Source organism: Schistocerca cancellata, chromosome 1, assembly GCF_023864275.1.
Source record: "Schistocerca cancellata isolate TAMUIC-IGC-003103 chromosome 1, iqSchCanc2.1, whole genome shotgun sequence".
Classification (NCBI taxonomy): Eukaryota; Metazoa; Arthropoda; class Insecta; order Orthoptera; family Acrididae; genus Schistocerca; species Schistocerca cancellata.
Genome location: NC_064626.1, coordinates 1,031,777,007 through 1,031,796,199, shown reverse-complemented (window position 1 = coordinate 1,031,796,199; position 19,193 = coordinate 1,031,777,007). Strand labels below are relative to the sequence as shown.

Sequence of the window (19,193 nt, the reverse complement as noted above, 5' to 3'; positions counted from 1 at the left end):
GAGAGAGAGAGAGAGAGGGAGAGAGAGAGAGAGATGGTTCAAATGGCTCTGAGCACTATGGGACTCAACATCTGAGGTCATCAGTCCCCAGATCTTAGAAGTACTTAAACCTAACTAACCTAAGGAAGTCACACACATCCATAACCCGAGGCACGATTCGAACCTGCGACCGTAGCAGTCGCGCGGTTCCGGACTGAGGTGCCTAGAACCGCTCGGCCACCACGGCCGTCAGAGAGAGAGAGAGAGAGAGAGAGAGAGAGAGGGAAAGAACATTTTACGAACCAGTATGTTTATTATTATCTTTTGTGGTATGCGGGTGAGTGGGGAGGTAAATAATAACGTAATGCATAAATACATTTACTGTCATTAATCGTCGAGCTACTTTATAAATTTTGGTACACACAGTAGGAATTGGCTGCGTAAAATAGAGAGCTACTATAAATGATTAAAACGTTTTCAGAGGTCTATATTTTCCGAAGTATTACATGTACAAATGTGATTGATGCATGAATAGAACCATGTTTGCATTGTGCTCACAAGTTGTTGTTACGAGTGCACTGTCTTGACAAAATGGCAACAAAACAAGAAAAGAGCTTTCGTGTGTCGGAATAAGCAAGATGTTTATCTGCTACCTTCCATTTGCCTGGAAAGATTAATCGCCACATTGTGAGAATGTGTGACATCGAAAATCCTCAAGGAATTGTGGCTCGTTTCCTGTGCAATGTCACACTCAAAGCTATATGGGCTGTTCTTCTTTTGTGAGAAGACTGTGACAGGTACCACATGCTTCGGTTTGTTGCAATTGTGATTGTTTTCACTGATTGCTGATTGCTGATTTAGAGACTTTCATCTTCCAACAAGACGGCGCAAACCCTTCATTGGAGCATCAATGTTCGTCGCTTCCTAAACGACGTACTTCCGCATTGCTGAGGTCGTGTAGAGATGAAGATGATGTGGCTTTGTTCCCTTGGCCTCCCATTGCTTTTCGTAACACCTTGTAACTTTTCTTGTGCGAGGGAGGGGGGAGGGCGAGGAGGCTTCATAAGGGACGGTGTTGATGAACCCCACTGCGAAGAACACGAGAACCGCGCAGGGAACAGATCAATGCTGCTGTGATGAACATAGACAGGACGTTGCTACACACGGTACGGAACGAATTTGACTACCACATGGAGGGCGCCATGGAAAATGCTAACTGGATGAGTTTACGATTCTCTTCATGCATCAGTCACATATATACATGCAATACTTTGGAAAATATAGAGTTTTGAAAACGAATGATTCATTTATAATAGCGCCATACAGTATTTTAATTTGATGGGAAACCGTAGAACATAATAGTTAACTTCCACATCTTTCTTGACAATCGTAACTACTCGTAAAAAAAAAATACGTAGCTGCTATCATACTTAACGAAGAAGAAACTAATCGCATGTTTGACAAACTGGTCACTCTCAGCACTTACTGGCCTCAATAGATTTCCAGCTGGTGATTTCCTGTGAATCTGACTCTATAAAAGGGCCAACAGCATTTTATGACGTTCATGAAAGCCACCCACACTATATAACAAAATAATCTAACTGGCCGATTCCGGATCTTCGTTCAGCTATTAACGAACCATTTCCGTGGCAAAATTAACTTAATGTCATATCCAATGCTGAAAGGCATATAAAACGACGTATTCGTACTCGCAGGCAAACAATAGGAAAAAATCAACAGTTTCAAAATACATTAATAAAATCAATATAATAATATCCACAGCAGCAAGCTTTGATTTAAGAATATCCGCGGGTTCTCGGGACTCGAAGATATTAGGAAAGTAAGGCAGATGTTTATAAATGTTAATATTACGTTAGAAATGAAAACAAAAAAAAATTAAAAAGGGAACAGTGAAGACAGGAATAAATAATCACATTTATCTAACACATATGTTTATTTACTCTTCATTCACAACAGTTACGGTAATACAGAGTTTTACAGCATAAGTCCAAGCCTAGACAACTTTAGACAAGTAAGGCTAGGAAGCAGTTTGTGTTGAGTTCTTGAGTGAACGGAAACATTCCACAAAATTTAAGAGCTATTACATTCAACATTTTCTCTAAAGACACTTAGTTATTCCTCATTTACGCCCACTTCAGGTGCTGGCAGGAGACTAGAAGTTGGAGAAAATCCAAAGTAAAACTTAGAAACAGCTACGATCCCACGTTAAGTAGGTTTCCCGGAGATCTCACTTCAATCGATCGTTTCTCTTCCTTGTTGCCGCTGGCAGCTCCTGGTTTAAACTTTTCGATTTGCTCACATAATTGCGTCATTGTGGGCTGATCGACAGGCAGCTTAAAAGGAAATCCCAGTTGAGCTGAACGTTTTCTCTCAGATGAAGAGGACTCTCCGAATTTGATACTTTTGCACATCTCCGTTATGCCCGACATGTCTCCAGTGAAGATAGAGCTCAATGCTTCAAAACTGATTGGGCTACCTCCACCTGAAGATGAAGATCTCACTTCGATTGATCGTTTCTCTTCCTTGTTGCCGCTGGCAGCTCCTGGTTTAAACTTTTCGATTTGCTCACATAATTGCGTCATTGTGGGCTGATCGACAGGCAGCTTAAAAGGAAATCCTAGTTGAGCTGAACGTTTTCTCTCAGATGAAGAGGACTCTCCGAATTTGATACTTTTGCACATCTCCGTTATGCCCGACATGTCTCCAGTGAAGATAGAGCTCAACGCTTCAAAACTGATTGGGCTACCTCCACCTGAAGATGAAGATCTCACTTCGATTGATCGTTTCTCTTCCTTGTTGCCGCTGGCAGCTCCTGGTTTAAACTTACCGATTTGCTCACATAACTGCGTCATTGTGGGCTGATCGACAGGCAGCTTAAAAGGAAATCCCAGTTGAGCTGAACGTTTTCTCTCAGATGAAGAGGACTCTCCGAATTTGATACTTTTGCACATCTCCGTTATGCCCGACATGTCTCCAGTGAAGATAGAGCTCAACGCTTCAAAACTGATTGGGCTACCTCCACCTGAAGATGAAGATCTCACTTCGATTGATCGTTTCTCTTCCTTGTTGCCGCTGGCAGCTCCTGGTTTAAACTTTTCGATTTGCTCACATAATTGCGTCATTGTGGGCTGATCGACAGGCAGCTTAAAAGGAAATCCCAGTTGAGCTGAACGTTTTCTCTCAGATGAAGAGGACTCTCCGAATTTGATACTTTTGCACATCTCCGTTATGCCCGACATGTCTCCAGTGAAGATAGAGCTCAATGCTTCAAAACTGATTGGGCTACCTCCACCTGAAGATGAAGATCTCACTTCGATTGATCGTTTCTCTTCCTTGTTGCCGCTGGCAGCTCCTGGTTTAAACTTTTCGATTTGCTCACATAATTGCGTCATTGTGGGCTGATCGACAGGCAGCTTAAAAGGAAATCCTAGTTGAGCTGAACGTTTTCTCTCAGATGAAGAGGACTCTCCGAATTTGATACTTTTGCACATCTCCGTTATGCCCGACATGTCTCCAGTGAAGATAGAGCTCAACGCTTCAAAACTGATTGGGCTACCTCCACCTGAAGATGAAGATCTCACTTCGATTGATCGTTTCTCTTCCTTGTTGCCGCTGGCAGCTCCTGGTTTAAACTTACCGATTTGCTCACATAACTGCGTCATTGTGGGCTGATCGACAGGCAGCTTAAAAGGAAATCCCAGTTGAGCTGAACGTTTTCTCTCAGATGAAGAGGACTCTCCGAATTTGATACTTTTGCACATCTCCGTTATGCCCGACATGTCTCCAGTGAAGATAGAGCTCAACGCTTCAAAACTGATTGGGCTACCTCCACCTGAAGATGAAGATCTCACTTCGATTGATCGTTTCTCTTCCTTGTTGCCGCTGGCAGCTCCTGGTTTAAACTTACCGATTTGCTCACATAACTGCGTCATTGTAGGCTGATCGACAGGCAGCTTAAAAGGAAATCCTAGTTGAGCTGAACGTTTTCTCTCAGATGAAGAGGACTCTCCGAATTTGATACTTTTGCACATCTCCGTTATGCCCGACATGTCTCCAGTGAAGATAGAGCTCAACGCTTCAAAACTGATTGGGCTACCTCCACCTGAAGATGAAGATCTCACTTCGATTGATCGTTTCTCTTCCTTGTTGCCGCTGGCAGCTCCTGGTTTAAACTTTTCGATTTGCTCACATAATTGCGTCATTGTGGGCTGATCGACAGGCAGCTTAAAAGGAAATCCCAGTTGAGCTGATCGTTTTCTCTCAGATGAAGAGGACTCTCCGAATTTGATACTTTTGCACATCTCCGTTATGCCCGACATGTCTCCAGTGAAGATAGAGCTCAACGCTTCAAAACTGATTGGGCTACCTCCACCTGAAGATGAAGATCTCACTTCGATTGATCGTTTCTCTTCCTTGTTGCCGCTGGCAGCTCCTGGTTTAAACTTACCGATTTGCTCACATAACTGCGTCATTGTGGGCTGATCGACAGGCAGCTTAAAAGGAAATCCTAGTTGAGCTGAACGTTTTCTCTCAGATGAAGAGGACTCTCCGAATTTGATACTTTTGCACATCTCCGTTATGCCCGACATGTCTCCAGTGAAGATAGAGCTCCATGCTTCAAAATTGAATGGGTTTTCTGCTCGCTCTGCAACTGTGTGTTCTAATTGTTCCTCTTGGTTAGGTGAAAGTGATAGTAATGTTGATGGTAGAGCCATGCACTGGCTGCATTGCAGTGCCTCCAACAGCAATAGTGTCAGTACAATGATCTTCATTTCCGTTGAGATCTGAAAAAATTGAAAAATTAGTTGTATTTATAGTCTTTGTAGTTGGTTGTTTTATATTTTGTGTTTTTGAAATATTTTGCTGCAAAAAGCCCATGCTTTTTATATGAAAATTCAACTTGTAACCAAGTTAAAATCTGTAATTCTGAAAGGAAGAAGGAAAGCTAAGTTTCATTTTACCACCCGACGACCATCTAGCACTATAGACCTCTTTAATTACTCAGTTGAAGGAATATAATGTCGATCAATAGCGAACAACCTGAGGGGGAAGTATTTTTATCCAGCTCGGATTTCTTCTGAAATGTGTGTTTTTTTAAAAAAAAAAAAGCACCGTACCACTGAGTGCATCACGCTTCTGTAGGGGACAATTCGCATTTTTTGACATTTCAATCTCACGTTTACTTGTTAACTGCTCTCCATCTTGTGGTATATGGCGGAGAGTACTTTGTCTACTAACACTGAGGTCTGCCTGTGAGAGGTCAATAGCGGTTAGGTAGTGTTTCACAAGTACGAAAAGAGATTGCAGCATACACATCTATTATATCATTGTAACGTTTATTGGTAACTATGTCTGATTGCAACTTCGCACTACACGCTGAAATGAACATTTGGATGTATTCCCTACTGAATCTGATTTGTATTAGTTGAAAGAACAGTTGTTGCAAAACGGCTATTTGATAAGTGGTATTTCATTCTACATCATAACATGCTATTTTAATTTAATTTTCGTTCATAGAAATGGAGAAGTTGTGGATGCGTCAGGGTTTGTCCTGTCAGAAAGAAGAAATAAATACGTCGAGGTGTGCCGGCGAATCGAAGTAGAGAGAAATGAAATTAATGGCACCACTTGAATAAAAGAAGAGAGCGGTTGAGAACACACCCTGGGGCCTCTAGGAATTGTCATTTTACTAATGGAGAGAAACGTGGGGGAGAAATTGTGAACGAGTCCACCACTTGACTACGGTAAGCAGATTCAAATGGATGTAGGTCGCGCTAGTAGACAAGAGGCTTTCACAGAATACACTAGTGGAGAGAGCTGCGTTAAACCAGTCCTGGAAGTAAAGACCACAACAACAACAGACTATCAGTTAGTACTGATCATGCCATTTCATGTGAATTTTGCACTTCATTCGTGTTTCTATGAGCTGTAAGTAATGCCTCAAAATAGTGTAAAGAAGGAAGGAAGCCTAAGATGTAAGACGAAGTCATTAGACAGGGAGCAGAAGTTCAGATTGAGGAAGCTCGAGAAAGGAAATCGGCCTAGACATTCCGGCAGTCACTTTAAACAATTTAAGTAAATCAAGATAAAATTAAATGTGGAAGGCTCGATCGTCATCCTCCAAAATAAGAATCCAGTGTCTTACCACTACGCCACTTCACTCGGTCAAAACCTGTAAAGACCAATAGCGTCCGGATACCATGAAAGAAGCTGTTTAGGAAATGTTAACCTGCGATGGGTGGATATACCTAAATAAAGCTTTGAAAATACGTTGATTGACTGTTCCGCCGATTCTTGGTAGAATATTTTATACACTCCTGGAAATGGAAAAAAGAACACATTGACACCGGTGTGTCAGACCCACCATACTTGCTCCGGACACTGCGAGAGGGCTGTACAAGCAATGATCACACGCACGGCACAGCGGACACACCAGGAACCGCGGTGTTGGCCGTCGAATGGCGCTAGCTGCGCAGCATTTGTGCACCGCCGCCGTCAGTGTCAGCCAGTTTGCCGTGGCATACGGAGCTCCATCGCAGTCTTTAACACTGGTAGCATGCCGCGACAGCGTGGACGTGAACCGTATGTGCAGTTGACGGACTTTGAGCGAGGGCGTATAGTGGGCATGCGGGAGGCCGGGTGGACGTACCGCCGAATTGCTCAACACGTGGGGCGTGAGGTCTCCACAGTACATCGATGTTGTCGCCAGTGGTCGGCGGAAGGTGCACGTGCCCGTCGACCTGGGACCGGACCGCAGCGACGCACGGATGCACGCCAAGACCGTAGGATCCTACGCAGTGCCGTAGGGGACCGCACCGCCACTTCCCAGCAAATTAGGGACACTGTTGCTCCTGGGGTATCGGCGAGGACCATTCGCAACCGTCTCCATGAAGCTGGGCTACGGTCCCGCACACCGTTAGGCCGTCTTCCGCTCACGCCCCAACATCGTGCAGCCCGCCTCCAGTGGTGTCGCGACAGGCGTGAATGGAGGGACGAATGGAGACGTGTCGTCTTCAGCGATGAGAGTCGCTTCTGCCTTGGTGCCAATGATGGTCATATGCGTGTTTGGCGCCGTGCAGGTGAGCGCCACAATCAGGACTGCATACGACCGAGGCACACAGGGCCAACACCCGGCATCATGGTGTGGGGAGCGATCTCCTACACTGGCCGTACACCACTGGTGATCGTCGAGGGGACACTGAATAGTGCACGGTACATCCAAACCGTCATCGAACCCATCGTTCTACCATTCCTAGACCGGCAAGGGAACTTGCTGTTCCAACAGGACAATGCACGTCCGCATGTATCCCGTGCCACCCAACGTGCTCTAGAAGGTATAAGTCAACTACCCTGGCCAGCAAGATCTCCGGATCTGTCCCCCATTGAGCATGTTTGGGACTGGATGAAGCGTCGTCTCACGCGGTCTGCACGTCCAGCACGAACGCTGGTCCAACTGAGGCGCCAGGTGGAAATGGCATGGCAAGCCGTTCCACAGGACTACATCCAGCATCTCTACGATCGTCTCCATGGGAGAATAGCAGCCTGCATTGCTGCGAAAGGTGGATATACACTGTACTAGTGCCGACATTGTGCATGCTCTGTTGCCTGTGTCTATGTGCCTGTGGTTCTGTCAGTGTGATCATGTGATGTATCTGACCCCAGGAATGTGTCAATACAGTTTCCCCTTCCTGGGACAATGAATTCACGGTGTTCTTATTTCAATTTCCAGGAGTGTACATTATGAATGATACACACACAAGACTGGTGTAATATTCTGCAACATATATTATTTGTTACAAGAACCTTTTCCGGCTGTTGCGCGATCATCAGGTACAAAGGTAAGAATGTGGCGGAATAAAATTTTGTTGGATAAAAGATGTTAAACTAGAGCATCTACAAAGTATCTCCATTTCCAAAGATAAAAATGTTAATTTTAGAATTAGGAATAAAACAAGAGGTATTATTTCAGTGTAAATTCTATGTAAGATTATTTTACTAAGTTATAGATAAATTACAACAGTTGTACGTATAAGAAAATAACGGAATAATAAACTTTTGTACATATTCCAAAGATGTGGTTGAACAATACAATCTTTTCTTTAGTAGATCCTAAATTACAAACAGATAAGATATAATAGTGATATTAAGCACGTGAGTAAAGCAGCTGTGATTATACAAAAAAAAAAAACCGAGAAATTATAGTAGCTGAAATAATAGAAAATGGAGCATCTGAGTCAGAGGGTAGTTTACTACATGGTTTATAGGATTGTGACTAGTATCTGCAGTTAGAAGTGGTGAGTAAGGGAACTGTATCTGGTCATTCAGTACTAAGCTCGGGTTGACGGAAATGTGTTTATTAATTTCCATTTTTTTTCAAGATAGTTCATCTTGCTTCCTTTATGGATGTGATATAATACTTCATGATCTACCTTGTAACTTTGACAGCAGATGCACTGGTTTAAAATCTTTGCCCCAACAAAATTTCACTGCACTACATACTTATCTTTATTCCTGATGATGGCCTAACAGCCGAAAATCGGTTCGTGTAACAAGTAATAAATACTGTGGAATATTACACAAGTATTGTGTGTGTTTCATTCATAACACTGAAAATACTTTAATTGATAGATTTTCTGCTACAAGGCAGGGGTAAGGAATTAAATTTAAATGAATGGTCCTAACGAGTTACACGACGACAGACTATTTCTCATGAAAAAAAGCTACAACGCAAATTTTTAGAAGTAATTGAGAAGATAAAGAAGGGAATAGGTTTGTTACATTATACAGATGTCGCAGATGCACCGTATCCTAACTCGGAGTTCATAAAGGGTTTGACGGTGGACTTCCCTTAGACCAACGTGCATAGTTGTCTTGACAGCTTCGTACGCAACGTGTTGACGCTAGAATCTGCAGCACAGTTGCATCTTACTGCACCGAGCGAGGTGGCACAGTGGTTAGCACACTGAACTCGCACTCGGGAGGACGACGGTTCAACCCCTCGTCAGGCCATCCTGATTTTAGTTTCCCCTGATTTCCCTAAACCGCTCCGGCCAAACGCCGGGATGGTTCCAGTGAAAGGGCACGACCGACTTCCTTTCCATCCTTCCCTAATCCGATGAGACCGATGACCTCGCTATTTGGTCTCCTCCCCCAAACAGCCCAAGCCAACCCATCGTACTGCTAGGAATGGCGAGTTTTTATTACTGCTAGCAGTGTCCAGATACCTGGGTACCTGGATAACTGTTTATGTTACGTTGTGTTTACATGAAGCTAACTACCTTGCCCCAGTGGTAGTACCGGTTCCCTTCAGATCACCGAAGTTAAGCGCTGTCGGGCTTGGCTAGCAGTTGGATGGGTCACCGTCCGGATCGACCGAGTGCTGTTGGCAAGCGTGATGCACCCAGCCTTTGTGAGACCAATTGAGGAGCTACTTGACTGAGGAGTAGCGGCAGCGGTCACGGAAACTGACAACGGCCGGAAGAGCTGTGTGCTGACCACCGCATCTGCATCCGGTGACGCCTAAGGGTTGAGGATGACACGGCGACCGGTCGGTACCGTTGGGCCTTCAAGGCCTGTTTCGGATGGTGTTTTTGTGTTTACATGAAAGTTTCTGATGATGTCGACAGGATCATGATGGCTTATTACACTCTAACCGAGAGACACACATCTCGTTTATGGAGAGGCATAATACAATAGTCGAGCGGCAAGGTGTGTGTTCGTGGAATTATTTCCAGAGAGAAATTTATGAAATCACATCACACTGCAAAAACTCGATGGCGGTTCCCGTGATACGTGATCCTTAGACCAGATCCATAGGGAACTGGTAAGACCTGGCACTGTGCGAACTATTCAGATGGAGGAACCTGTGTCACAGCGAACTGAGGATAAACCCAACACCACCACACGATTCATAGCCAAGGAAATAAATACTTACAACGTCAGTGCGTGCAACGTCCTGCACGTAAGGGGCACGCATCATTTCAAGAACTAGAGGGTAGAAGAGCTATCGGCTGTTGATTTTCCCCTGCGCGTTGACTTATGCCAATGGTATATACATCAAACTGTACAATCTCTGACATCTAAATGTGTGTGTTGTTTACTGACGAAGCTGCCTTCACAAGGGAAGGAATATCCAGCAGCCACAATAGCCATGTCCGGAAGTTGCAAGATCCTAAGCAACTCGTGTTCTCCACCAACGACAGAAATTTTCCGTCCGACTGGACCCTTTCTTCTGCCTAACACTCTCGGTAGACAAAATTAACAATACTTCACCCGCGTAGTACTACCAGAACTGTTGGAGACCATCCCGCTAGCAGTGAACTGTTCCGGTTCCAGCAAGATGGAGCCCCAACACACTTTGCTCTTGATATTAGAGAACATTTAGACAATTTTCCTACAGATTCTTGGATTGGCAGGGATAGGTCTGTACAGTGATCACCACGTTCTCCAGACCTCACTTGTATGGATGCCGTTTTTGGGCGAGACATGAAGCGTTTGGTGTGCGAGCTACAGATAGACACTGAAGAAGAGTTGGCTATCCGTTTGGGTGAAGCTGCAGCCATTATTCATGAAACATCTACTTGTTTTGAGCATGCTGGACAATCATTATCACGCAGATACCAGTTGTGCATTAACGAAAACGGACTGCATTTCCAGCAACATCTTTAAAACAGTCTTCATTACACGGCAGTCTGATCACCATCTCTGAACGCCCCTAGCCTCAAAACGTTCATGGATCCGTGTCAGGTAAATGGTGCACTACGACATTTTTGTCACAAGAAAAGTATTTCTCTCCTATAAACACTCCACGATCTGGTGCACTTAGTTTCTTACGCCCTATATAAATTTTCACCTTAAAAAATCTGTAGTTATAACGAAATCAGTGTTGTGACTATACAAAAAAGAAAGGGGAACACTGCTATTATGAGCTTCAGCTTATTTTATTTTCTCATTGGTCTTTCAATATGTTGGTCCTGCGTAGCGCTCAAATCTTTGTAAGAATACAGACAAATATACGCAATACTTTGAGCTGATTTTGAAACTTTTGTTTTGATCTTCTGTAGAAATATGGCTGATCCAGTGTAACAGACTACCTAGATCTAAGGCTTTGGCTCTCATTCAGTTTAGAATAAGATCACTGGGTAGGACAGAAAGACGACTCGGGCGCAAATGGCGACGTTAATTGTCCGTGCCATTTTTCGAAGACGCCATTCCGGCGTTCGCTTTAAACGATTTGGGAAACCGAATGGGCCTTTAAATAAACTACGCTAATTCGAAGCTAGTGCATCACAGATGAGAAATAATCCGTCTGCATAGATAACAGCATATCATACACTAGGTCTTGTAAGTTACGCTCTCTCTAGAGTTTCGAGGCCTGAGATTGCTGTAAAAAGACTTAAGTGTAAATGAATTCATTTCCTTAATCCAAATGTTTTCCCAGATTTGGTTTTTCTTCCTTGAAATATGAAAATAAAGTAAACCAATCTAAAAGTGCTGTTACGGAGAGGGTTGGAGCAAAAAAGTTTCTGCGTTATGTCAGTCCATTACCGTATTTCGATGAGAGGAGATGCATTCCATAGGCAAGTTTCCCGTATTATATTAGAAATACCAGTAGTGCCATCAATTTGTCTGTCGGTGTCATAGATAAACGTCAGAGCAAATCAGCCCATACACTGATCTAAAAATAAAAGTGGAGAGAGGGTGAATGAGACAGTGAAAGAGAGACAGAGAGAGAGAGAGAGAGAAAAGATAGTCAGTGGCGAATATCTGGGGACGATGAATTACTGACTTCTAGCCTTTACAAAATATGTTTGGAATATAAAAGAGAATGAGCTTCGGGAGGAGGGAGCCTGGAACACACCATATGGGGAACAACCAATGTCAAGGAGTCATCTAGAAAACTTTGGAAATTCAAACGAAGACAACAAGAAGACCCGCAGCAGTGAGCAAGATTTGTATCTTTTTTTTTCCTGAAGGAACCCATACGGAGTACTGCAATTTGTCATCCAAAATTTGTGTATATGAAGTTTTTGGCAATGGTTTTTGGTTTAGTTGAATTCTGGGGTGCGTTAAGCATTATTGTTAGGTTTAGTGAAATGTATGAATCGTTGCTTATTAATAATAACAAACCATTTGGGGCCTGTATTGACAGGCATCCCCCTTAGTCTTAATGCTAGAAACACCTGTCTGTGTAAGGGTATTCTTTTCACATGAACTTAGCGCTGTGAGGGAAGTGGAAGAAAAGCAATAACTTAATGCTGTCTTTTATCGTGTAATATTCTCTCAGAGTTAATCCGTCCCTATTAACCTGGATGACAACACTATGTTAAACTCCATTCTTCCTTTCTTCCTACGGGCTTAATTCTATGAGGTCCTCTATCGAAAATAATGAGGTGAATCTTCACGGTTTTTTTACGCTGCACTTTGTCCGTTATACTCACAATTTGACTAAAAGGCCTCTGCCGTAGGAGACGAAAACGTTCAGTTGGAAATGGGGAAGAATTTGATTTTTATGAAGTATAAAAAATATTAATCACGTTATTGTGAAACCTACAACTTGCTTTAAGTTACCATATGTATGAAGTCACATTATTAGAAATTAGCTGCACGTTTTTAGCAGTGACACAATTCTAGTCTGTTGAGTAATGTTGGCAAATTGTTGCATACTGAAGCTACAAATTGTTGCATAGTGAAGCTAGAAACTTCTTCTATTACAGATAAGGAAAACGAGCTTCTGTAAAATGCAACTGCGCTATGGAGAGTGTTGTAATACGTGCCAGGGAAATTAGAATCGGTGAACACAAGACTAACATCCGTTTACAAATGAAACGAGTTAAACGAATAGCAAGTTTCATCAGAATGCCAGTTGGCTGTCACATCATTCGAGACATAAAACAGTTGGTGAGGGAAACGTAAACTGTGAATTTATTGTTCATAGAAATATGTTTTGCATCTAATAGTGTTCCGTTATAAATTTAAGTTATATAGATACGTAGTGCAACAATATGTACTGGAGGTAAAAATAGTAAACTGTAAATATGAGGAAGTGACTGGTGTAAACAGCTATGTTGTTCTACGACGACTTACCAGTAGTCAATCGTGGTACAGTCTTCGACAGCTGAGCTACCACTGACCATCCGCCGAGCCCCCTACAGCTTAAATACACTCCTGAAAAATTCGTGCGTCATATCTTGGCCCGCCCACCGGAAAACATCGACCTGTTCTTATCATCGTGCATAGGCACCTTCTGGCTAATAGCACGAGCAAAAGTCACCGCGCAACTTTCTACCATATTTTGTGGGGCTTTCATAAAACTTGCGGCAGTCCCAGTCTGCATGTGTCACCAGCGCGATAAATGTACGCAGAGGACCCACTTCGCGTACAGCGAAACTTATTTACTTGTTACGAACGTCAGGGCGTAATATGATACTGTAGTTCAAGCGAACTAGCGGTGATCATATGAGGTCATCACAACAGAAATTTCCCTAAATCGTTTTGCAATTTTTTTCCCTAATGTTGACATCACAACGGCAGCCTGATGTACGTGTTGATTGGGTTTTTAAGCTGATGAAAATGTTTATAGAGATTTGTATTTGACTCTTCGAGATAACGATTTCTGTGTTTAACTAGTGGGTCGCAAAACTCTGGTTAAATGGATTTTTTATGACCTCAATGCGACATCAAGAATATCAACAGAAGCTATTAGTTGTCAACTAGATACTGTCAGTTCATACACAGATGAAACATCTGGCAAATAATATACAACATGGGAAAGGCAATCAGGCAACAGTTGTTCGTTTGCTTCCTCAGTGTGGTTCCTTGTTACAAAATGTTTCACCAGAATGAATACTGAACTCTGCAGCGGCATAAGCTCAGTAATTAAGTATCCATTCAAATTAAAGTCGTATGTCTGTATGCAAATGAAGCCAAATACTTGCTTTCACCGTGGTATGTAATTTTTTATACAAAGTCACGCTTTTTATTACTGTGTTACATACTTATCAGAAAATCCTATTTCTAGACCGCGAAAGTAAGCTGACATGTATATACTAAGATGGTATCTGTTCTTTCGGACGTGTCCGAAAGAACAGATACCATCGGTGACAATGCAGCTCGTTAGAAAGAAATTGCCGGCCGCGGCGCTACAGTCCGGAACCGCGGGGCCACTACGGTCGCAGGTTCGAATCCTGCCTCGGGCATGGATGTGTGTGATGTACTTAGGTTAGTTAGGTTTAAGTAGTTCTAAGTTATAGGGGACTTATGACCTAAGATGTTGAGTCCCATAGTGCTCAGAGCCATTTGAACCATTTTTTTTAGAAAGAAATTACAATGAAATGGACATCCTTAGCTGCTTACAGGTGTTGACATACGTCAACGGGGACAGATGAAACTGTAGTGCGGGACACTACGTTGAGAATGTAGGTTTCGCGGGAGGCGTGCCAGAGACAAATCCCTGCAGTCGCGCTATCCTCTGTGTCCTCGGTGGCTCAGATGCCGGCACGTAGCTCAGCGTGTTCGGTCAGAGAGCCGGTTGGCCTCTTGTAACACCACAGCTCTTATGCTGTATGAATTTATTTGCTTTTGCTTTATTTAATGTCACATTGTTGATCTTATGTAAATGTGTTTAAATCGATAACATAAAATTGTGTATTCTTTTCTTTATATAAACTTTGAAGTCATGTTTTGATTCTATGCAAAGTAGTGTATCTGTAATTTAAAGTTCTTTGTCCCATTTGGAGGGAGCAGAAGTTATTGTAGGTAATTGTAATTTTGTGTGAATAATTTTTTGTTGAAGTGTTAATATGTGAAAATGTTCTGTTCTATTTAATGTATTTGTTTGCTGTTATGTAAATTGCTGATCCTCACTTAGGGCTCTTAGTTATTCTGTATGTAAAAGGTGTAGTGGTTCCCCTCGGGAACGGAAATGTGCAGAGCGCGCAAATTGTGGTTGGCATAGGTGGGAAAGGTGGAACTGATAGTCAGTCGGAGACGAGCCACCAGTCGGAAAGGAGCTACGAGTCTGTGCACTGTCATTGTAAAGGTGCATATCGTGCTGATTCAGAGAGAGGCTTTTTCTGCTTCTTTCCAATGCCTCAGATGGGTGGATAAATGGCTGGAACTATTCTGGAATTTGTATGAATCACCGCCATGAAGATACGATAAAGTCCGGCAATTCTACCTGCAATTCCACCTACCAACATGCAGTTGACGCCACATTGCGCAATCACTGTAACGTAATACTATATTGATGTACAGTGAAGGATCAGCCTAATGGATGTGTTAGTGTGCTGAAATATAAGGTAATTCATATCGGAATTTATTTACCTACCTTGATTTTACTCCTCATCATAACACCTCTCAGGGTCCTCTCCGTTTGAAGTAAAGTGATTCCCGAGTGTCCTTACTGAAAGTACGTTGAAGCCTAGAGCTTTGTTAAATAATGCCTCTTGAACTTATTAAAAAGATAGTTAAAGCTAATGTGGTAACAGAGTGAGTTAAAGCAAATGTTATTTGTCCAATAATAATCTTCCTATTGAAACTGCTATTTAAAGTGCTGTTACTAACTTCAAACTTTAGGCTGAGTCTTATAAAGTAAATGATCACGTTGTTGTCTGTGGTAAATTCTAAAGGGTGAGTCAGTTTCCTGCAATTTTGTCAACATTGTGTTTCGTTGTAGTAAAAGTGAGAAAGCTGCAGTTGTGAAACTTTACATTCTCATGTATGCCAAGTGTTTGTCTCTCTTGTGTGCATATTAACAGTATAAAGACTACTCAGTTTGTGTAAACCCTGAAAGTGATAGTGTTTTTCTGTATTTGTTATAATTTTGAAAATAGTTCCTGCTGCTCTAACAGTTAGCTTCAATCTTAAAACATTTGTGTGTTAGAGTTCATTGCACTCGCGTGTTGCTAAGTCTAGGTTGTGTCTGTTGTGTTGTCCATTATAGTTACTTATACCTACTTTCATAAACGAGAATGTTAATCTTTCTCTTGCCTAATTAGGCTGGCGACCGTTTCCCTTATTCTATGAACAGTATAGCTAGGCAAAATTTTGTTTGTCACTATTCCAATATTAACGTAATTCTGACTTTCATTTCCGATAAGCCACTTCCATTAGGAACAATACGGTCAACTTAACAAAATTCCTCTCAGAGGGTAACACTGCTCTGTTGCTTTGTGCCATAGTTACTTTTACAAAATTGTTTTAAGTTACAACCTGCTTCTGGCATTGAGGTTATGGTACAGTAGTTAGCAGACGGGGAGTGTTATACGTGGCGCCGCGTGACAGGACGTTGTTCAGTTTGCACCTACAGACGGAAAAAATTATAAGTAGTTAGCATTTTACACACATAGAGTGAACATAAAACGTCCAGCGGCACGAACCTGTACATTACATGACAGAACTAGTAGTGAAACTTCAGATTAAATAAAAAATAAAAGGTATTAGTACTTAATAATAGCTAAAATGGACAGGAAATTAGAAATAAATCTACACGCGCGAGAGCAGAATGCAACCGAGAGCAGTTCAGGCAGCACACCAACAGATGGCATGACGCGCGAGTTAAATTACGTACGTTATCACGCAGACGTTAATAAACAGATCGAAGCTATGTGTGTAGCGCGTACTAAGCAAGACAATGTAGGCAATGTTGTCGAAGACAGTGGCTATGCTGATGAATCGAGGGATATGTTTGAATCACCAAAACCAGAAAGGAGTGTAGGATCTGAACACGAAAAGGCAGTAGAATCTAAAAGTGAAAAGACACTAGATCTGACTGACTTGCTTAAAATACTGTCTGCGCAAAATGAAAATATTAAGGCACAAATTGCAGCACAGGGACAGCAAAATGCAGCAGAAAATGACAATATCAAGGCACAAATTGCAGCGCAAAACGCAGCACTAGGTAGTGATATTAGTAAACAAATGCAAGAGCAGGGTACCAGACTTAGTAAACAAATTGAAGAAGTCAACTCAAGGGTAGGAACAGTGAGTAATGAAATCAAAAGTATTAAAAGCGAAATTACTGTCATCAATGGCAACATTGCCAATGTACAAGGACAAATTGATGACATTAACGAAAGATATGACACTGAAGTAATTAAAATTCAAGATCAAATAGAACCCTTAGTCGTCACTAAAGTAGACGAAAAGGTATTCGGTATTAAATCCGAAATACAAACAGAATGTAACCTGGAATTTGCCCAGATTAAACAATCTGTAACAGAAACAAGCAGAGCTCTAACCAAACAGATTCTTACTTGCGAAAAGAAGTGTGAACATAACACTTCACAAATCCAAGGCAAGGTGTATGACTTGGAAAGGAAAATACAAACCGGACCTACACATTTTACTGAAAAAATTCCCTTCAGTAAAATATTAGAGGGCGAGGAAAAATTCGACCCAGCGAAGAGACATAACGGCTGGCACCCCCTAGACTTTGTAAAGAATTGCGAAAGAAATTTTCCTGAATATTTGTCTGATCAGGAAAAAATTAATGTTGTAATTAGTGCACTAACGGGAGAAGCAAAAAGATGGGGGTTGAATCTGGATACTAACCAGATGTATTTTGAAACGTTTAAACAAAAATTTATTGACGAATACTGGTCAGAACAAAAACAAGACCAGTTGTGGCGTGAATTTCTAATGGCCAGGTTGTATGACATCAGAGGTAGGCAAACCATGAAAGAATTCTGCGAATCATGGTACAGAAAACTGATACATTTGAAGGCTAGAAGAACTGAAGCTGAGATCGTTTGGGTTCTTTGGCAGAAACTGCCTGAGGATTCGAAACGATATGTTGGGAGTACACACAGTAGTTTTTCTGCGTTCTTGGAAAGGGTAGAAGATGAAGATCACTGGCGAAGAAATCGCGAGTACCGTCCCCATAATAACAATAATTATTCGCGAGAAAATAATGACCAAGCTGAACGACAGGAAAACGATAGATTTCGTGTAAACACGATTCAAAGAGGTCGTGCGAGAGGCAGGGGAAATTATACGACGCGCGGCAGAGGATACATAGCACGTAATTCCCAAACTAGAAACGAAATGGAAAACTAAAATCCGCGTGTGTTACGGGCCGGATTCACGCGGAAACCGGTTTTGGGCCCAAAGAAAAGATGCCAAATATTCGATTCGAGAAGGAAAGATGTGAACTACGGGGCAGGAAGGTTAAGGGCGCGCCTATAGCAGACGGGCGCGGAATGATACATAGTGGCGTTCCCAGTGCGAAGTCACGTGACCGTTCGTGCTCGGGCCAGCCGTTGCCGAAGCAGCGTACATTGCACTTGGCAGCAGACACAAATGGCAGACGTCGGAACAAGATGGCTGCCGTAGAGAGAGACAGAAGAGGCGGGATCGGACACTTCCGATGGCCGGTTTCAGTAGTAGATGAATGTAGAGATGAAAATAAAGTTAATATGTCATATGATAAAGATAACTCGGTATTGGAATCGTGCGAAAAGACTTTATTAAAAAGTAAAAGGGAGCCAGAAAAGGCGAGTGAAAAGGGAAATATTGGCACTGTTAATGATGTGTATGAAGAAAAAGACGTAGATGTGGGGGAGGTTGTGATGAATAAAGAGGAAAGGAAGGTAGAATACGCCACGCAAAAGACGTGTGCACAATTAATAATAGGTGAAAATGAGGTAGAGGAGGACGTTAGTAATCATGACATTATGAGCAGTGCAGATGAAATTATTGTTGATGGAAAGGTGTTTAATAGTTTTGATGCAGAAGGGTCTAGTAAGAATTTCACACGATTACCTGAAAATGACAGCATGGAAGAAAATGAAATGAAAGTTATTGAAGTATGTGACGATTATACTAAGTATGAAGTTAAGGCTGAAATCGTTCAAAGTGGTATAACAGAAGTGCCTGACTGTCCAAACGATGTGCATTGTGTAGAAAATGAGTCGGAAAACGAAGTGACTGAAACATCTAGTGATAATCTGCCTCACTGTCTAAAAGTTGCCTTCCTGCTCGAATCTGATAACGAAATAGAACCTAGTGATAGTTCAGATGATGAAGGGTACATGAATACAGATAAGAATGAATATTCTAACTTTCCCTATTGTTCAAAAGTCGAGTACTTAAGTGAATCTGATAGTGAGGAAAAGAGTAGTGATGACTCCAGTGAAGATGAATTCTCAGGTGTAAATGAAAGTGAATATACTTTTACTGAAAGAGGGTATGAG

At 42.2% G+C, this 19,193-nt stretch overlaps 1 protein-coding gene and 1 pseudogene across 1 annotated transcript in view; one reads left to right on the top strand and one right to left on the bottom strand.

Moving 5' to 3' along the window:
- LOC126122655 (uncharacterized) overlaps positions 1-4,202 on the bottom strand; it is a 60,531-nt gene extending 56,329 nt beyond the window's left edge. The window contains exons 1-2 of the mRNA XM_049915091.1: positions 3,293-4,202; positions 2,502-2,752 (exon numbers count right to left, since the gene is read on the bottom strand). Of these exons, the coding sequence (XP_049771048.1) occupies positions 2,502-2,752; positions 3,293-4,202 (1,161 nt within the window). The remainder of the gene's footprint in view (positions 1-2,501; positions 2,753-3,292) is intronic.
- A 5,067-nt stretch (positions 4,203-9,269) lies between these two features.
- LOC126099516 (5S ribosomal RNA) lies at positions 9,270-9,388 on the top strand (annotated as a pseudogene).
- Positions 9,389-19,193: the final 9,805 nt, after the last annotated feature.